At 41.1% G+C, this 19,527-nt stretch overlaps 1 protein-coding gene across 4 annotated transcripts in view; it reads left to right on the top strand.

Annotated features, from left to right (window-relative positions):
- AKT3 (AKT serine/threonine kinase 3) overlaps window positions 1-19,527 on the top strand; it is a 156,903-nt gene that overhangs the window by 103,842 nt on the left and 33,534 nt on the right. For 3 of the 4 annotated variants that reach the window (XR_008933403.1, XM_056852357.1, XM_056852356.1), the window contains exons 7-8: window positions 2,348-2,416; window positions 5,471-5,593. The exons of the other annotated variant lie outside the window; for it this stretch is intronic. Coding sequence is in view for 2 of the 3 variants with exons in the window: in XM_056852357.1 (XP_056708335.1) it covers window positions 2,348-2,416; window positions 5,471-5,593 (192 nt within the window). In the remaining variant the exon portion in view is untranslated. The remainder of the gene's footprint in view (window positions 1-2,347; window positions 2,417-5,470; window positions 5,594-19,527) is intronic. 4 annotated transcript variants of the gene reach the window in all.

Genomic DNA, 19,527 nt, shown 5'->3' with positions numbered 1-19,527 from the left:
AACAGATGATATCAAGTGAGGGACCTGCAAGTCCTTGCAGGGGCCATCTCATTTTCCCCTGCCACAATATTTCCTGTTTCACATTTTATTTGCCCCCAGTCTTCAGCTATATTTATTATTTATGTACTTCATTTATACCCCACCTTGCTCCGTAATAGGGACTCAAAGCATCTTACATAATTCTCCCCTCCTTCATTTTATCCACAGGAACCCTGTGAGGTAGATTATGCTGAGAATGGGTAGCTGGCCAAAGCTCACCCATCAACCTTTCACAACAGAGTGGTGATTTGAACCTGGGTTTCTCAGATCCTAGTCTAAAACTCTTAACTACTACACAACTCTGGCTTGGTAGGGGGCTGCTGTTGAACAGTAGCAAACAGCAGCAGTCCTGGGTGAGTCATGCAAGTTGCATGGTAGCAAGTTGTCCAGTGGTTGCAGGTGGGCCTGGCACCAATGAGCAATCTCTCAAAGGCCAAAACAGCCCTGGAAAGGGCCCTGACCCCACCCTATGCCTTTTACTTGCAGAAACCAAGGCTTCTTGCTTAATATCAGCCATAGAGGGAGTCTGTTTCCTAAAGCTACAGCCACTGCTTCTGTTATTGGGGAGGGGCTTACCCCCTAGTGTGTGTGTGTTTTTAAAGATTCCAGACTTTTCTGCAAACCTTGGGCTTTTCTAAAGCTTGTAGAAAGATCTGTCTTGTCAGTTCATGTCTCCAATCTCCAGATTTAAGTATCCACAGATTTGGCCACAATGAGAATTAGATATATTGATATGCTCCATCCCATGCCCTATTCTAGCCATTCTAACCACTTAAACAGAAAATATATTCTTCATTGCGCTCTTTGGAAAAAAGAGCATGAAAGTGATCTAGGGCATGCTGATTTGCTTTGCCATTGTCAGTTTCTGTGGTAGACTCAAGACTCAATCCTTGCCAGAATCCAGGGCATTTTTGGTCCTAAGATATTTGCACCAGAAGCTAGATTCTGAAGACTTGCCAATTACCAGTGTTAATGTTCACATGATGGTGTTGGACTAAACAGATGGAGGACTTCAGCTCTTATCAGCTTCATAAAATGTGACAGGTTTATTTAAGAAGGAGGTAGAAACTGTAACGGCTCTCTCATTGTTGACATGTTTTGGTCGCTGCTGTTTGTTATGAGACTTCAATACTGCACCAGATGCAAGTAACGACAAATTACATTGTGGAACGTAATTTAGAATTTACCACTAACACTTTTGTGTGTGTGTGTGTGTGTGTGTGTGTTTCGGGGGTGGGGGTCAGTTCTATAAAACGTCTTAAAGATTTGATAAATTAAGTTCTTTGTAATTTTTCTCTCTCAAGTATGACACTTTAGCGCTACCGTTTATCTTTTGAACTGTTGTTGGTATGATGCATCTTCCCCTCCCCACCCAACTCAGTTCTTATCTTACTCCATATCAGAAGGTAGTTTGTGATTGATTTCAAAACTGTTCATGTTGACTCTTTGGCTCCTAGAGCAGCATCTTGAGCTGCAACAAAAGAAGAGAGGCAAGAATGTCACGCTCCACAGGCAGAAACATTTGGTGGATCCAAGCCATTATTCTGAAAAAGTATATATATGATGGGAAGTCCAAATATTAAAGAGTTTAGACATTCACATGTGAACACTAGAAATTAATTCTGCAAATTCTGTTAAAATTAATTCTGTAAATGTCTGAAAATAAATATGTGTCGTCACACATCTTGCACATGCAGCAATGAGTGATAACGATCACATTTATATGATTTTTAGCATTAACTGAAAAATGACTTTCAGACATGTAAACAATTTCTCTAGGATCTCTAGGATCACATGTGATTGTCAACTATCACCACATTTTGGACATTCAGTGTGCTAGCATACTGTGTGTGTGTGTGTGTGTGTGTGTGTGTGTGTGTGTGTGTGTAAAGTGCTGTCAAGTCGCAGCTGATTTATGGGGACCCTGCAGGGTTTTCAAGGCAAGAGACTAACAGAGGTGGGTTTCCATTGCCTTTCTCTGTGTAGAGACCCTGGACTTCCTTGGTGGTTTCCCATCCAAATACTAACCAGGGCTGATCCTGCTTAACTTCCAAGATCTGACAAGATTGGGCTAGCCTGGGCCATCCTGGTCAGGGCACTTGCTTGCATACTATGCACATGCTAAAATACCATGTTGGTTTGCACACTGGTTGAGTTATTTTCTTTATAACTGAGCATTCTTTACTTTGCCATGATAAGAATTTTTTTATGCAGCTTAATGAACTAAATACGCAAATATAAATTTTGGTGCTCTCATTAATGAAGAATGTATTATACCATAACTGTAGTTTTTTGTTTGTTTGTTTAGTCTTTGAAATATTCCTTCCAGACCAAGGACCGTTTGTGCTTTGTAATGGAGTATGTCAATGGAGGAGAGGTAAGTCTGACAATGAGAAATCAGTGGCACTATTGCTGTCTTAACCCCCCTCTCCCAATATTATATTATCATTATAAAAGGTAAAGTAAAGGTCGCCTGTGCAAGCACCGGGTCATTTCTCACCCATGGGGTGACGTCACATCCCGATGTTTCCTATGCAGACTTAGTTTTTACGGGGTGGTTTGCCAGTGCCTTCCCCAGTCATCTTCCCTTTACCCCCAGCAAGCTGGGTACTCATTTTACCAACCTTGGAAGGATGGAAGGCTGAGTCAACCTTGAGCCGGCTACCTGAAACCAACTTCCGTTGGGATCGAACTCAGGTCGTGAGCGGAGCTTGGACTGCAGTACTGCAGCTTACCACTCTGCCCCAAGGGGCTCATTATATTATCGTTATAGGGCTGTATTTTTCCTCATTCAGGGCCAAACCACATGTGATGCTGGAGTTTTGTAAGCAGAACTCCACGTATGTACTTTGTCCCTAGAAAGCAGCTACCAGGGGAGTGCCACATGGATGCTGAAGTGCTAGGGAAAGGGAGATTAAACTGTTCTTCTCTGTTTTCCCGATTAAAAAGACAAGTACCTGTCTTTTTCCCTATCAGGGCAAAGAAACCTAGGGGGAAGGATTTCCATTGAACAGTTATGGCTGTTGTTTATATAGTGCCATCAATGTGCATTGTGCTTTACAGAAGAAAAAAGGCAGGGGACTTGAGGAGGTTACCGTTTAAAATTTAATACAAGGGAGATAGCACGGGGAGGAGGAAAGTGGAGGTGCGAATAAACAGCAAAAGAATATGCATTCATTCCATTCACCCACACTTAGGCGTAGTTTCAGTTAACTCATCTGTTCCAAAGCACTGCAGCTCCAGCTAAACAATGCTCCCTCCCCCTGGCTGCTTCTTCAGGCCAAATTACATCTCTTATGTCCTAATTAGAAGTCCAATTTCAAGTATAGTTTGGTCCTGGGTATCCTTTTGTTTAAATGAAAGCCATAAGAACTTTAATCCAATTAAAAGACGATAACACTTGTTACAAATACAGGGTCCAATCCACTTCCCTGACACATCCTCCTTACCCATGTGCGGTCCTCCTTATTTAGAAATCTTTTACTGCCAGCCCTCTTCCCCTCCCATCAAGGTTTTGCCTGTTGAAAGCTTTGCTTGCTGCCTCATGACTGCGTGCACCCACTGGTATGCATATGAGATAGTGTTTAGTTTCTGTAAATTTTTTCTCATTTTAATTTTCAGTTCTCATTGAGTGGCAAAAATAGTTACAACAGAGCTCTCTTTTTTTGATCTAGCCCTTTACCTTGTTGGTGAACAATGCAGTCTTACAGCAACACCCTTTTAAGTCAATAGAAGTCACTAGGCTTAGAAGAGTGTAACTGCTTTATATTACATTGCAGGTCTCCAAATATTTGCTACTAAAAGCTGCAACTGGAAATGAAAAATATTATTTTGGTTAATTTCACTCGTTTTATTGTATTTAACTTTTTATTTTCCTTAATTCTGTCACACTGTTTTGCTGTCATTTTTGGCTGACACAAATGTAACACTACACAGGTTTTGGACTGGTTTGCATCATCTTGAAGATTTTAGCTGAAAGATTAACTTCATGTGATAGTGTTATGGCAAGCAGAATGCCATCATAGATCATAGGGAAATCAGAACTGTTACAGCAACATAGCACTTATGAGCCAGCTTGCTAACATTATATCAAGTAAAAGCCAATATAAGTTTAATACTGAAAAGTATATATGAAAATGATAGTTGATGTTAATAGCCCTTATTGTGCATAAATAAGTCTTATAAAGCAGTCTGTTTAGTTTTTGACAAAATTCTAAGTTTGTATACAAAACTGTACTGCAGTAAAAACATGTCGCTAAAATGCTTTCATGGTAATTATTTGGTCTGAAATTTTGAGGTTAAGATGGTAATAAAATGGCTAACTAATGTTTCTTAATTATTAGAGGTTATTTATTATTTTATTTGGGAACCTCCACATTCAGAGGCAGAAAACCTCTGAATACCAGTGCCAGGAGGCAGCATCAAGGGAAAGCCTTGGCCTTTATGCCGTATTGTTGGCACGCCAGAGAAACTGGTTGGCTATTGTGTGAGACAGAATTCTCGACTGGATGGACCACTGGTCTGATCCAGCAGGACTCTTAACTATATATGATTAAAAATTCAATCATCATAGAAGGTGATGCTATTTTGATAACTTTTAATAATAGCATATACCTATTTCAGATGAATTATTTGTACAAAGAGGCATAAATCTGGACTTGGCGGGTTGTGTTATATTGCTCCAGTGGTCCATGGGTTGATGTCTGGGTAGTGACATAACTAATTCTTGATATCAGTCAAAAGATGCATGTACAAAGGATCATAAGGGAAGTTCAGGTGGAGAAAGTAATTGCATGCAATCCTTTATTTATAAACCAGGTTGCTTTTAACGTAGTCTGATAGAAAGATGGAGGAAAAACTCCGTACCTATTGCTAGCCAGGAATACACTGTATTTTTCTCTATGTTGGCTTTTTACACAGTGCCGCACTCTTCATGTGAAAGACCTTTTCTTCATATCCAAATGGAACCTTTAACACTTTATTCTAGAAACAAGCTGGTCTAAAAATTAGAAGTAAAGTAGTTCCCCACACCTATAGTTACAAGCATAGTTGTGGACACACAATAGCTAAATCTAGTAGTTTTATTGCTAAATTAAAAAAAAAACGAAAACTAAAGGAAGAAATGGAGGCAAAAAGTATGGAATGATGATGGTGCACTTTTTTCCTATGGTAACTGAAGGTTAAATGGGTAGCAAGCAGAATGCCTTAAACAAGATTGGTATATTGATTAAAACGCTGATTTAACAGCTCGTTTTTCCCCCTTGGAAACCTGGAAAAGATAAGCCAGCTGCTGTCTAAGAGTGCTGAGTGTCCACTGAGAGTACACTATCTATCATCACAATATGGTGATGAGAGGTGTTTTATGTTTGTGTTAATTTCCCCCACTAAATCAGTAATTATTGCAATCCTGTCCCTGCTGTTTACCCTGCAGCTGTTTTTCCATTTGTCGAGAGAGCGGGTGTTCTCTGAGGATCGCACACGCTTCTATGGTGCAGAAATTGTTTCTGCTCTGGACTATCTGCATTCTGGGAAGATTGTGTATCGTGATCTCAAGGTAAAAAAAAAGAAGTAATCAAATTTTGGTTTTGAAAGACTATTGGGACAAATACAAAGTAATTACAAAGTTACACTGTTTTGAGAAGAGTAGAGAAGGAATAGAAAGTATGCTGTTGAAGCCCAGTAAAATACTGAACATTCAGTTTCATACAGCGACCTCTGAACCCAGCCATTTGTTTCTGGAAAAAGCACCAATAAAAGGAGATTCGCAAATTGCAATAATACTTTCTTCATTAAAAAATCTGAAAGTACAGAACAAAAATATTAGGATTAATACATTAGGATTAATTACATCATTAAATGATGTAAACTGAGAGGAGTGAAAATACGAAGTTAGAGTTGTATATTCTTAATGGCAAGAGGGCAGTATTTGCTTTACATTGTAATTATTTGATTCAGGACCATGTTATCCTACTCTGTTCAGCCTTTCTATTCAGGAGTCACACAGCAGTGATTCATACTAGAAAAAGGCAGTTTTAGGTGTAAGACAGTTTTAGGTGTAAGGCAGTTTTAGGTGTAATGCTATTCAAGAAAATCAGTATTTTTGTCAATACGTTAGCAAATTCATTTTGGGGTACAGCATAAGGTACAGAACTCTGCAAGCAGTGACAGAACCTTTAAGAGAGTCTACAGAGAGGTGGGTTTTGTCTCAGTGTAAGAAAGGTGGAGTCCATTGTTTCTGAATTACATTTCAGTATCCACTCTTTTGTACAGAATACTAATCTGACATTAAAAATCTCAGTGTTCAGAAACCAGTGAGGGAAAACTTTAACCTTCCAGGACACTCTGGGACTGATTTAAAGGTAATTGTTCTCTTTCAAAAGAACAGGTAGAATCCAATGCAAAAATGCTAAATTAGAATTCAATCAAAAGGGACTTTAAAAGGCCCCCTTGGATTCCCAACTCACTATAGGTGCTAGTAATCACACCCTTCCAGCTGTTAATTTTTTCCACTGTCTCATTCATCCTGCACTAGATTTGATGCACTAGATTTGATGTTTATTTTACTCTGCTGTTGTTGGCTGGGAGTGTCTTACATCTGCTCTGGGTGAACTGATTTCTGTTGGATTGCATCTGGTTTTACACCAGCTTCTCTTGTTAATGTTCTGCTGGGTCATTTTACCAAACTTGATGGGTGTACACTTTATGCATCTGAAGAAGTGAGCTCTGACTCATGAAAGCTCATGCCGAGATAAATTTTGGTAGTCTTTAAGGTGCTACTGTACTGTTCAGCTTAAGCTCTGCTTCTGAATCAGGTGGTATTTATAGACAAGAGGTACCTTTTTTATTTCTCACTGATATGCCAGCTTCATCCACTACTGGAACAGAGAAATCTGGCCACCCTCAAGTATGTCTTGGGCACTTCCAGATTAGACCATTCTAATGCACTCTGCATGGGGTTTCTCTTAAAGACAGTTCAGAGACATCAATTAGTCCAGTATGCTGCTGCCTGTCTGCTGACAGGTATGAGCAAGAGGAAGTATGTAACACCTGCACAGCAATTTTATTTATTTATTTACTTCATTTGTACCCCACCTTTCTCCCCAAGTGTCTTACACCATTCTCCTCTCCTCCATTTGATCCTCTCAACAACCCTTTTATGAGGTAGGTTAAGAGAGTTACTGGCTCAAGGTCACTCAGCAAGCTTCCGTGGCGGAGTGTGGATTCCAAGCCCGGGTCTTTTGGATCCTAATCTGACACCCCCAACAAGTACATTGATTGCAAAATCTTTTCCAGCCTAATTCAAGGGGCTGGTTTTCACTTCTAAAAACCTTAGTAGTCTGAGCTGCTAAGTAAAGGAAGTGTCTCACCAGTATGTTTTCGTTCTCACTCTGTAAGAGTAGCTTATGATGCCATACTCTGAATTCATTCACAGGAAGATGCCACGTCTGTTAGAGGCAGAGCTTTTCCTGTGACCTCTCCAATGCTATCAGATCGTTCTGGCTGGGTCACTTGTCACCATTAAGAAAACTAAAATAGGTTTTATTTATGGCTTTTCTGGTCTGAAATGGGTTTTAACTCTGCTGGTGTAATTGGTTTAGCTCGTAGCTGTTAATCTGATTTCAATTGAATGATTTGAATCGATGATTTCAAGAAATGTGCTTCTACAGATTCAGGGGGATATATATTAAATGTGACTGTTTTGACATTTAAAATTGTGATTTTTGATTTAATTTTATTGTAAACTGCCTTGAATATGTTTGTATAAAGGTGGTTGAAATCAGACAAATACAATAAATACATTTTGAGGCTAAAGACAATCAAGAACTACTGGTTTACTGTGATAGCACGTGGTATGATGGCTATACGTGAGGAGGTAAACGTTCTTTGTTTTTTGGCAGTCCATATTACGTCAGAATGCAGGTGGGGGTTCACATGGAGGGATTCTCCAAATTAAAAAGTTACGTCACACAGAATATTAGGAAGTAAGCTAAGCTATAATCCTTTCTGATACTTTTTCATATGTAGGGATTTCCTTTTTAGTATGCAGGAGGATTCTGTCACCTCAAATCTCTCCTCAAATGGTACAGTCCAGAAGAAAGTTTACCTCTCTTCCTCTGTTGATAGCGGTAGCTAGACCTTAGTAGCTAGGGAGTTGGATCCATTAGAGCAGGGATTTCGAACTCATGTTACGAGGGCTGGATATTACATAAATGTCACTTGGTCTGGCCAGGCCACATGTACTATAAAATTTAACGCCAGGTACCGAAGATAAAACTTTATAGAAGACCACAGGCAAAGCCAATTAATGCTATTATTTTTTACTTAATTTTTTTACTTAAAATATAAACATGCTTAACACTCTTACAATATTTTCATTTATTTTTGATCATTGACACCTCAGGACTGGGGGAGGCAGCTGCTTTGGCTGTCTCATGAGCTGGTTAAGAGCCCTAAAGGGGCCGGATACAGCCCCCGAGCCTTATGTTGGACACCCATACATTAGAGAACTACTGCTTGCGCAAGGAAAGGGTTGACTTTTGCTGATTTCCCCCTCCCATAGCAGAACTTTGATTCCCCCTTCATGTTGTTTCTGTGGCATTTTGTAGTTTAGTGGGAAGTGGGAGGCAATGAAGTCATGCTCTGTAGATGGACCCTTGAAGTTCAGTTTAGGGATATATTTTAGTTCTATCAGAAGTCAGCTCTGGTCTCTGAGGGCCAAATGAGAGAAGACGTTGGAGATCCATGATTATATCTCCTGAATTTGATTGGTACTGTGGTACTGGGAAAGAAGGCATTAACCTTTTTCCTCTGCACCATTTCTCCTATTTACAATCCAACCCTAAAGAGAGTTACACCCCTGTAGTCCATTGAAGTCAATAGGCTTGAAAGGGTGTAACTCTGCTTAGGTTTACACTCTCAACCCCACCCTGGTACCATCCAGAAACCTACAGGCTGCTATTTTTTGTTCTGATATTGAGAACAATAAAATATTCCTGATAGCAAAAGTATTTTTACAGTCCCTGTTGTATCAAATCCATGAGAAGGAAGAACGATCAGAGTCACGACTCAAATGTTTGGTATCTTAAAAGAGTTGAAAGAGTCTTGATATAGTACAAGCCTGCTTGTACTGTTTACACACACAGAGAACAAGATTGCTGAGGGGATTTACTACCAGATATCATCTGATAATATGAGAAGAGTTTACATAGCCTATATTAGGAACTGAGAGCCAGCACTGTGTACCGGTTAAGGTGTTGGTCTAGGACCTGGGAAGCCCAGGTTCAAAACCCACACCATGAAAGCTTGCTGGGTGACTATGGGCCAGTCAAACTATCTCAGCCCTGACCCTGGCTAGTATTTGTATGGGAGATCTCCAAGAAATACCAGGGTAGTGACTCAGAGGCAGGCAATGGCAAACCATCTCTGAACATCTCTGGCCTTGAAAACTCTATGGGGCCACCATAAGTCAACTGTGACTTCACAGTTTAAAAAAAAGGAACATGTGTATAGGATTGCCATTGATCTTGGCTCAAGCAGAATTTTGGGGGAAATGGTAGGAGATTTGCATAAATAGATAGGGTAGGTCAGATATCAAAGGGGCTATTATTTCTCCTATCCCAGTGTGAGTCCAAGGAGCCTCTGGATCTGGGCCTGGGCAAGAACTCCCTTCAACACTTCTCTTTGCAAGGACTTCTGCTGTCATCAGAATGTGCAGAGGGGGGAAGGGGTTCTGTTTCACCCTTAGCCTCATCCAGCTCTCTCTGAGGACTCTCCCTGGTAGGCTGGGAGTTATATCCTCTCCCCTTCTTGCTGGTTAGCATTGGGGCATTTTTAATGGGAGGCACTGGGTATGTGGTGGCCCAGTATGGGCTTCCCATCCTATCATGGTGGAGAGCTATCCCCATGAGAGGCTCTGACTAGGTGGGATACTACAGACTTGTTCCAGTCCTAACAAGGCCCAATTGGTGCTGCCAAAATTAGATGGGTTTTGGGGTGAGAGAAAGTAATCCTTGTGGAAATCTGGCATTTAATCAGGGTATTCAGATATTGCCATGGAATTTCTTCGTGAGTTTTGCCATTCTTCTATACTAATATTCCTTTCCAAATATTGCTGAGTATTGGAGCTTAGTTGGCAAAGCTTCACAAGAATCTTTATTCATAGATTGGCAAGGACAACAGCATCTGTAATCTCCTTAATTGGCAGATCTTGGTTTATTCCTTTGTACAATTCATAATACAGCCAAGAATATCATGGAAGAATTAAAATAGCATTATTTAATGTTAGGAGACTTCAATTGTTTTCTTTAAGCGTATCATACAGTCTTAGATACTGAAAGGAAAGCTTTAAGTTTTCATTTTCACTGATGTACATACAGGAAGCATCGCAATATATTTCAGAAAGAATCTTACTGTCTATGTTCAGAACAATGAACATCTTTTTCTTATTGTCTAGTAGAGTTTTCTGTTAGAATTCCAGCCTAGTGATTAAAATATTTTCAGTGTTTAATTTTATAATATGTGGGGAACAAGATGATTCATCAGTAAATAGACACTCTTACATCTTCTGACAGATAGTATTCAGGTGATGCTGGGGTTAAATAAGGTAACTGCTAGCATATTTCTTATTAACATCCAGCTAAGAAACTGATGATAGTTTAGAATATCATAGCAGAGTATATCTGCTCATCTTTTCTAACATTGGAGCAGATTAGCTATATCATATATTCTAATAGTGAAAGGTGGCCCCATCTGTGGATATCTAAATCCGCAGACTGGGGACACAGAGAAAGAAAGCAAATACTTCTGCAAATCTGAAAACAATTACAAAATACATTGAGGGGTTTAATCCAGCCAAATAAAATGGCATTGTCTGCGCAAGCACAGAGAATGCGTCTACCTCCTGCGTGATTGCTATCAGAGTCGGGGAGCTGCTCTGTGCCTGGTGGCGGTTGCAGTGGAGACTGGGAGGCCCAGTAGTGGTAGCCATGAAGGCCTGGAGCCATTCCAGCCAGGGGTGAGCCTGGGAGCTGCTTCAGACTTGGCAGTGGCTACAGCAGAGTCTGGGAGTTGCTCCAGGCTTGGTAGTGGCTGTGGCAGAGTCCAGGAGCCATTCTGGGCCCAGCAGCAGCCATGGAGGCTTGGAGTCACTCCAGGCCTGACGGCAGCAGTGGACCCCATGAGCTGTGTCAGACCCAGCAAGCAAGTGGGGAGGGAATGGGATCCCCCATGTGAGTCTTGCAGGCCCCCATTTGCCATTTTACTGTCGACAAAGCATTATAACAAGTCTTGACAAAGTTGGAAAGTATGAGACACAATGTTGATGTACAATGCAGGTGTCCATGAAGGAAGTTTATGTGGAAAGGAGATCTTATGTTGACATTTAAACAAATTGTCTACATGGAATCTAAATGAAAATCTGGTGATCTTTTCAAAACATTTTTTTCTGCATAGCAGAAGCACAATCTACTGCATTGGAATCAGTTGCCCAGCTGTTTCCTTAACTAAACTTTATGCACATGTGGATGCATAATAGTGCTGATAGAAGCATATTTGCGATCTCTGTCTGGGGCTAGTCAAAGGTTATTCAGGTGGTACCTCAAATGTGAAGTCTTTGACTATGCCAGAGTTTCAAAAAGATGGTTAGAGTGAGCGGTATAACAAGATACACACAGATACATGTGCATGTTAATTTCCCCATAGATTGTCCAGGTCTGGGTATATCAACTGGAGGAAAAGGAAATATCTGCATAATGACAAAACTCCAGTGTTCCTGCAGTATCTACATGGATCACCAAATTCTGCCTATAGTCGGTGTATCGGTGTATCAGCCAGTTTTGAATACATTAGCAACAGAGCTAACTTCCTGTACACAAAAATTGTATGTATTTGAATATGCGCAAGTGCAATTTTTAATGCCAGAAAAGCCATGGTCTTTAGGAATACCAGTTATAATCCACTTAAATATGTCCACTGTAGGCCCTCTGTGGCATTGTCCTTGCACATAGAAAAAATAAATTGTATGACTCTTTATTAGACACAGCTTTTCAAAATCTCAGAGAAGAGAAACCCAGAGTGGCAGAACCTCTAGATTCTACTCTGGAAATGGTGTGCTTGACATGTGTTTGCATATCCAAAATCTGCTGAAATTTCCTGATCTACCATGTGATGAATTCTGTAACAGCCATTCTGGAGTGCTATTGGGCTTCATTTTAAATATAGAGAAGCCTTGAGTAGGTCATGTAGCACTGCCAATTAATAATTTCATCAATCCATGAGATGCTTAGAAAACTTCACACATGTCCTTTGAGGCCTTTAGTAGCCCACAGGACTTGCTGACGGATGCTTATAAAAGTCCAGGTTCCATATTGGTTGGGATTTGCCAGACAGAACCCAAGCAATTACTTAAATTTGGTTTGACCTGAATTTCAGTGATAGCCCTAAACAGAACTTTTCTAACAACAGTGATAGTGATTGTCTGCTACCTATTCATTCACTCATGCATTCATTTTGTATTTCACCTCTCCAAAATGCCAGACAGTGTACGCTAGTAACATCAACACATATTATGGTGAAAGGGACCTCACATAGGCTGGCAACCAGTAGGAGTCCGGGGCGGGGGCAGGGATGAGGGGGTTCCGGCAGTGCAGCTGCATCACTCTGCTTTTGGAAACTCTATAATAAAACCATAGAGTTTCCTGTAATTCCTTGAGTGCAGTGATGTCTCTTCTGGGTTTTCCAGGAAGTGATCTAACACAGTCGTGCCAACTGCGATTTTTAAATTTATTTTTCAACCACTGGCTGACAGAACAGCAGCCAGCAGATGGGATTGCTGGTGAGAAGTCTTCTGCCATAGTGGGAGACCTGGCAACCCTAACCTCACATCACAAACAGCTTGCATGAAATGCAGGTTTTTTTTGGGGGGGGGTGGTTCTTGAAATGTAGGAAATGTCACATCCACAATATCAGGCACATAAAATATTAGAACTGCATGGAAAATTCCACCAGGTAGAGGGATGAGGTTTGAAGGGGATTAAAAAAGGAGGGATCCCATTTTTGTGAAAGAAAAAGAAAAAAAAGTTGGAGAAAAAAATGATGCCATGCAGGGCTGCTGAATGGAAGGTGGAAGCTTATCTCATGATTATGTCTCATAATCATGGCGGGGGGGAGGGTAGCTAAATTCCAGTAACCCGAAGCTTATGTTCCTATCTGATTTTCAGCTTTATAATAAATTTAGATTTAATGGAGAAATAAATGTATTTATTTATTATTTTATCCTTTATTCAGTTTCTGTAAAAAGATTTTTACTTTATCAGTATTTTTTCATTTTTATAAACAGTACTGTGCTAAGTAAATGCAAAATTCTTTTAAAAAATAAATCTTAAATGGTTTTGTGGAGTTTGTGCACCCCAAGAATCACTCTACTTGGTCTGTGCTTACCAGGTAACTAAGAAGAGGTTAAGGAAACCCTTCCCGGACATATAATTTCCAATAAAATCTTACGTCTAAAATATATATTTTACTGTGCCTTATGCTCAGTGTAAATTACAAGGGACAAGTATGTGGAAATATTTTAGGAAAGGGGTATGGGGGAGTACGTTGGATTGGTGGTTTAACCAATACGACAACCTGCAGATCTCTACTTTCTCCTTTTGGTGACAGTAGAAAAGTTTTCTCCTTTTGTGGATGATAGGATTCCAGTGCAATAGTGAACAGAGTTACAACCTTCTAAGCCCATTGACTTCAATGGGCTTAGAAGGGTGTAACTGTTTAGCATTGCACTGTATGGGAATAGAATTCTTGTAATTGAAGTTTGGTTGACTAGAAATTCCTTATGCAGACAAAACTGAGAAGCCTGTTGAAGCTATTTTACTGCACACACACATGTAAAAAATAGGCACAGTGGTGGCAGCAAGTAACAGTACAAATTCGGTTGGCTGTGTCAGCAAGGCCTTCTGGTATCATTCAGTAATGTTTAGGTCCTAAAACAGTAAAATCCATTTTGCACTCTCAAAATCTGGCTGCTATGGGGTCATAATAGGATTACCTGTCACATACTGGATTATGCCAGAGTATGATTTGTTTGCCTTTTATAAATGGCCAGTTCCCCCTGTCTTTGAATGCAAGCTGTGGCATCATATATAGAACCAATATTTAGGTTGCATTAAAGTTACAGTTGTGATGCTAATTGATTATGAGTCCTAGAATTGGCAGGAGCTTTTTAGGCTTTCTAGTCCAACCCCTTTTGCTCAGTGCAGAGGCTGGATAGCCATCTGTTGAAGACATCTTGTTAGGGAGAGCCATTCCACTCTTGATTGATGATGAAATAAACCTTACTCCTCTACACACTAGTGACATCATTGTTTATTTTTGAAGTCCCGCTCACAATATTATTGTTGCATCACTGCAGAGAGTATGGAATGGTCTTTCCTGTTCTGCTGGTTAATTGGTGTTGCAGGTTTGCTAGTTACTCATAAAACAGAGTGTATAAATGAAGTAAATAAATACATATGTACTAATGTATGTCTTCTTTATTAGGATTATAAAAAACCCCAGCAAATTTTGGGTTCGGTTTTATTGGGCACAATTTTTTTCGGTAAACCCCAAATAAGCTGAATATCCATACCGGTAAAGGGGTATTTTGGCTTTATTTTCGGGTTTCCCGAAAAAATTCAGGTCCATTATAGTCTATGGAGATTTTTTCTGAAGCTCCTTTGGGGGCATTTTTGATGGTAGAATCATCAAATTTGCATCATAGCTGCAAGGGACTCTCCTTCGATGGACATCAAAGTTTGGTGAAGTTTGGGACAGGGGGTCCCAATTTTATGGGCCTGCAAAGGGGTCACCCCATCCTCCAGGCATTTGTGAGCCGAGCTGTCAATTGGTTTTCAGGTTCAGAAGTTTAGCACTGCTGAGAACTGGCAGAAAGAGCTGATTGGCAGGCTGGTGCCTCACAATCTAGGGGCTCCGTTTGTATCTGGGGCGCATAGCGTGATGTCCATTCAAATTAGCTTCCAAACTGAGGGAAACAGCTTAAATGCAAGAAAAATAAGGCACAGAAAACATTTATTCTGGTTGCAAATGACATCCAGTGAACTGTCCATTATAGTCATGAACAATCTGATTTCAAGAGATGGTCACGGTGCAGAGAAATGAAGCCATTATTTGGGGCGACCTTCAGTTTGAGAGCAGGTTTTCATGCGGGGTGGGGGGATATCAGAGCCAGCTGAAGTTATGACCAAGGCAGCTTTTGTGAAGGAGATTGCTCATCCGTGCAGGTGAGGAGTGCTTCAGAAGCCTGGTGGTCAGCAACTACTGAAGCTGGGGCTTTTTAGTTGGAGGGAATATCCCTCTGGATGGGACTAGGTGAGCTCTGTCTTTTAAAGGACCCTTCTGCCTCCAGACTATCTAGATAACTCCACTGAATAGTGATGGATAGTTTGGTCAGACCAAGTTGACTCTGATTACATGACCTCTACCTCAAAAGGGCCCCAACTATGGGGCCTTAACAAAACCAGTCAAAGATATAAATATGGGAGAAAGCACAGAGCCATGTATCTGAGCAAAGGCGAATAGCCAAAACCCGAAAAAGCCAAATATCTATTCAGCTTTTCGGGAATTGCCTATTTGGCTTTGGGCAGATTCCCATGTTTTGGTATTTGGTCGAGCCAGAACTCAATATTACTGAAACAGCTAATTTTGGGTTTATTTTCAATTTGGGTATATCGATATGCACAGCCCTATTCTATATAGTTCTTCATGGTCTATGTGCTTTACACTGCATCCTACCATCTTTTCAAATTCTCTACATATGTTCATGTTTCCATCCTCCTCCTCCAGGGGCCCTTTTAGTGGTCATTCTTGAGAAATTTAAATGATAAAGAAGGGGATTTCTTTGACCCATTGGACCCAAGGATGTCTCAGATTGAAAAGAGTCAAACAACTTGTAATTGTTTGCAAGAGTTCCCTAATGATCTTGAACTTGTTTATCTTAAACATGTGAAATACCATTGAAGAAAAATAGTTACATGCAAGCAACCCTGTTATCATTTATCTAATTCTGGACAATGCCCCCAGAATGCGAACACAGAAATCCACAAAATGGGGCCATAAATAGATAGGGGATATTATCTACAGGTCTGAAAAAAAACACCTTAGGTTTGCTGAAAAATACAAAAAGGAAAAATATGAGTTTTTAAAAATTTACCCAAAATGGAGAATCCCCACTGAGAGCTCATGAAATCTCATGAGGTCACAATCACCACTATGGGTCTACCAAGCAACCAAGGTACTAGAGCCTCAGGCTAGGCAATCCTGAATGAAAGTTGAATGAAAGCAACAACAACAGCTGGGAAAAGAAGACCAAGTTTTTTTTGCGGGGGGGGGGGGCAAAGTAGAGGGGAAAAACTAGGTAGTCTGGAAATATGGGGTAGCCTAGAAACAGGGGGGGATGGGTTTTGTGGAAGAAGACCTGAAGAGTCAGTGTGTGTGTAAAACTTGTGGGGGGGAGTTAAGTAGAGCCTGAAAAGGGAAAGAGAGTGGGAAATGGGAGGAAGCCTGGAAAAAGAGAGTGTGAGTGGAAAATGCGGGGAGCGCCTGGAAAGGAAGAGAAAGTGGGGACCACTATGGAGAGATGGGATTTATACTCACACCCTGGTGTCTCACAGGTCCCTAAGCTTGTTCTTTTCTAGTAGGGATTAGATGCTGATCAACTGACAAGTTAATTATTGGCTGTCTGTTATTTGACCATGGTAATATATTCCCAATCATTCTGGTCTCTAATCCATAAAAATGTATGCTGGAAGAAAAACTGTTAGTTTTCAAAGTGATTAATACACACCCCTCATTTAGGATACCACCCCTAGCTCTTGAGAGATTCTTCCCTCTTCTGTTTCAATTAATTTGTACAAACCAGTTTATCCTACTAATCTTTGGCTTAACTAATAGTACCTTTGGGCTCAGTAGGAAGCATGAATCAAATACACATGTGCAGTCATCACAGTGGTCTAGCATTGTCAGCTAGCTGGATTATATAAGGGGGTAGTATACTTCATTTGCAATGAAGTATACATATGTCTGCTCTGAAACCCTTTTGCTCTGAAGCTCCTTTCTCTCAAATTTTTCAAAAGTTTTTATCTTTTATAGCTATTTTGAACTTTGGTTTTAACTTGGTCTAATAGTGTATTTGTGTGTTGGTTTTAATGGCTTTTAAGGTAACATTTTGATTTGTATGTTTTGATTTGTTAGCCGCCTTGACCTTATGAGGCCGGAAAGGCAAGGTAAAAATCTTGTTAGTAAATAAATAATACATGCACGCTGTGCTGTCCCATACAGCTGTGCTTTTTAATCAGAGGATGATATAAGTGTGTGTGTGTGTGTGTGTGTGTGTGTGTGTGTGTGTGTTAAGTGCCGTCAAGTCGCTTCCGACTCATGGCGACCCTATGAATGAAAGTCCTCCTGGCATCATATAAGTGACTGGCATCAATTTTCAGGGTGTTTGGAATGAGATTATATATGTATGGCTTGGTTTCTTGTATGCTGGGTAGACCAGCCAGGCAATAGTTTTGGCTTTTTCCATCAGCCAGTGCCTTCCATTTCGTCCTTGACCACTTCTCAGTAGTGCAGCTGCTGTAAGGCCATTGCTATCCTAGATGTGCCGGCTGATTACAAGGCATAGTTAGGAAATGCCATTGTGCTATTTTAATATTTTTAAATATTTTTTACCTTTACATAGCGCTTCTAATAAATTATATTTTCAGTATTTATATACATATACATATATTTTCTTTCTACCCAACCTTGGGGACCCAGGTACAAGGCATAGGACACCAGATTCCATAATCTGTGGACAGGCATAAATGAAAAGTGCTTTGTACATGTTTAAGGGTATTTCTCCAGTGGTCCAGGGTGGGGCACTCCCAACCAATGGAAAGAAGCTCCTCCCAGGAGACAGTCATAAACCTTTTTGATGACTCTTAGTGGGAGGGGTTTCTCTCTCCAGTTTCAGCCTTGTCTGGCTAGTACAGCCCCTCCTTTTCTCCACTGTTTTTTCTTTTTTCACCCCCCTGCCTAAAAGGGGGCGGGGAAGGATCAGGGCTGGATTGGAGGCTTATAGTGGATGAGGTGGGCTAATCACCTTTAAAAGAGAGGCCCCAGAAATAGGCCAAGGAGGAAGTGGTCGGTCAGCCCAAGTGCAGTACAGAGGTGAGCACAGCTGGAAGGCCGAGGAACCAGGTGGTGCTAGCCCCTCTCCTCCCATTCTGAGGCCCGGAGAACCTCCTTGTGGTCCAGGGACAGAATGGCGGAGTCCCAGCAGGCCGTGCTGGAGTGAGGGGGGCTCAAAAAGGGCATTGTTTTACCTCAGTGACCTGTCACAAGCTTGCCTGCATATCCTGATTCTTGAAGGCCATTAGAAATGTCTTCCCTTTGTTGATGCGGGGCAGTACCAGGCATTTTCCTTTGGATTGAAGATGGCCCCTGAGTCTTCTCAAAAGCACTTGTTTCCCAGTTGTGGACCTGTGGATTGTCTGCATGGATCTTTCCATATCTGGATGACATTCTCATCAGATCCCCCTCCTTCCAACAGGGGCTGGCTGACTTGGAATGGGCCATGGCCCTCCTTTAAGCCCACAGCTTTTTAATAAACTGGGAGAAAAACTGCCTGGTCCTTTCTTAGTGAGTGTATTTTCCATCTGGAGGGGTGTTCTAGATACTTCTCCGGACATGTTTCTTCTGTCCTTGGAATGAAAACTCAAGATTTGGGCACTGGTCTAAGAAATCATTCCCAAGAGAATGTTCTGGTTCTGGGAAGCCTTCTTAGCATGCTAGTGCCCTGCCAGGATGTATTTCGCTGGGCTAGGCCTCATGCCTGTCTCCTACAACATATCTTGCTGCTCTACCATAATGACTGTCCATTCCATGTCCAAACCAACTTCTCTGAGATCTCAGGTGGTGGGCCTCCCAGAGCAGCTTCAACAACAATCTTTCCTGAGGGAGCCACCCAGAACATTGATCACTACAGATACTGTTCTTTAGGTTCAGGGGCTCACTCAGTGGGGAAGGTCTGACAGGGGAAGTGACTTGGGCACAAACAAAATGGAGTGTCAATCACCTGGAGCTTGGAGCAATTTGTCTTGGCCTACTTGCCTTCCAGGACTTGTTGCTAGGAAAGCACATGAACATTCACACAGACAATATGATGGCAAAAGCCTATGTCAACCACCAAGGGGGCACTAAATCAAAGTCCCTAAACTCAGAGGCAACTCAGATTTTAAACTGGGTGAACCCTGGCCTCCATTGAAGTTTTCCAGATGGTGTCATGGCAGACTGGTTTAGTCAAAGAAACTGGACCAGACAGATTGAAAGCTGAACACCAAAGTCTTTCTTTCCATTTGCCAGAAGTTTGGAAAGGTGTACCTATATCTTTTTGCATCAGCAGACAATCATCAAATCCCCAGGTTTTTCTACAGGACCAAATTCCCTCAAGCGATG

The sequence above is a fragment of the Euleptes europaea genome, chromosome 7 (genome assembly GCF_029931775.1).
Source record: "Euleptes europaea isolate rEulEur1 chromosome 7, rEulEur1.hap1, whole genome shotgun sequence".
Lineage (NCBI taxonomy): Eukaryota > Metazoa > Chordata > Lepidosauria > Squamata > Sphaerodactylidae > Euleptes > Euleptes europaea.
This window is presented reverse-complemented; position numbering and strand designations above follow the sequence as displayed.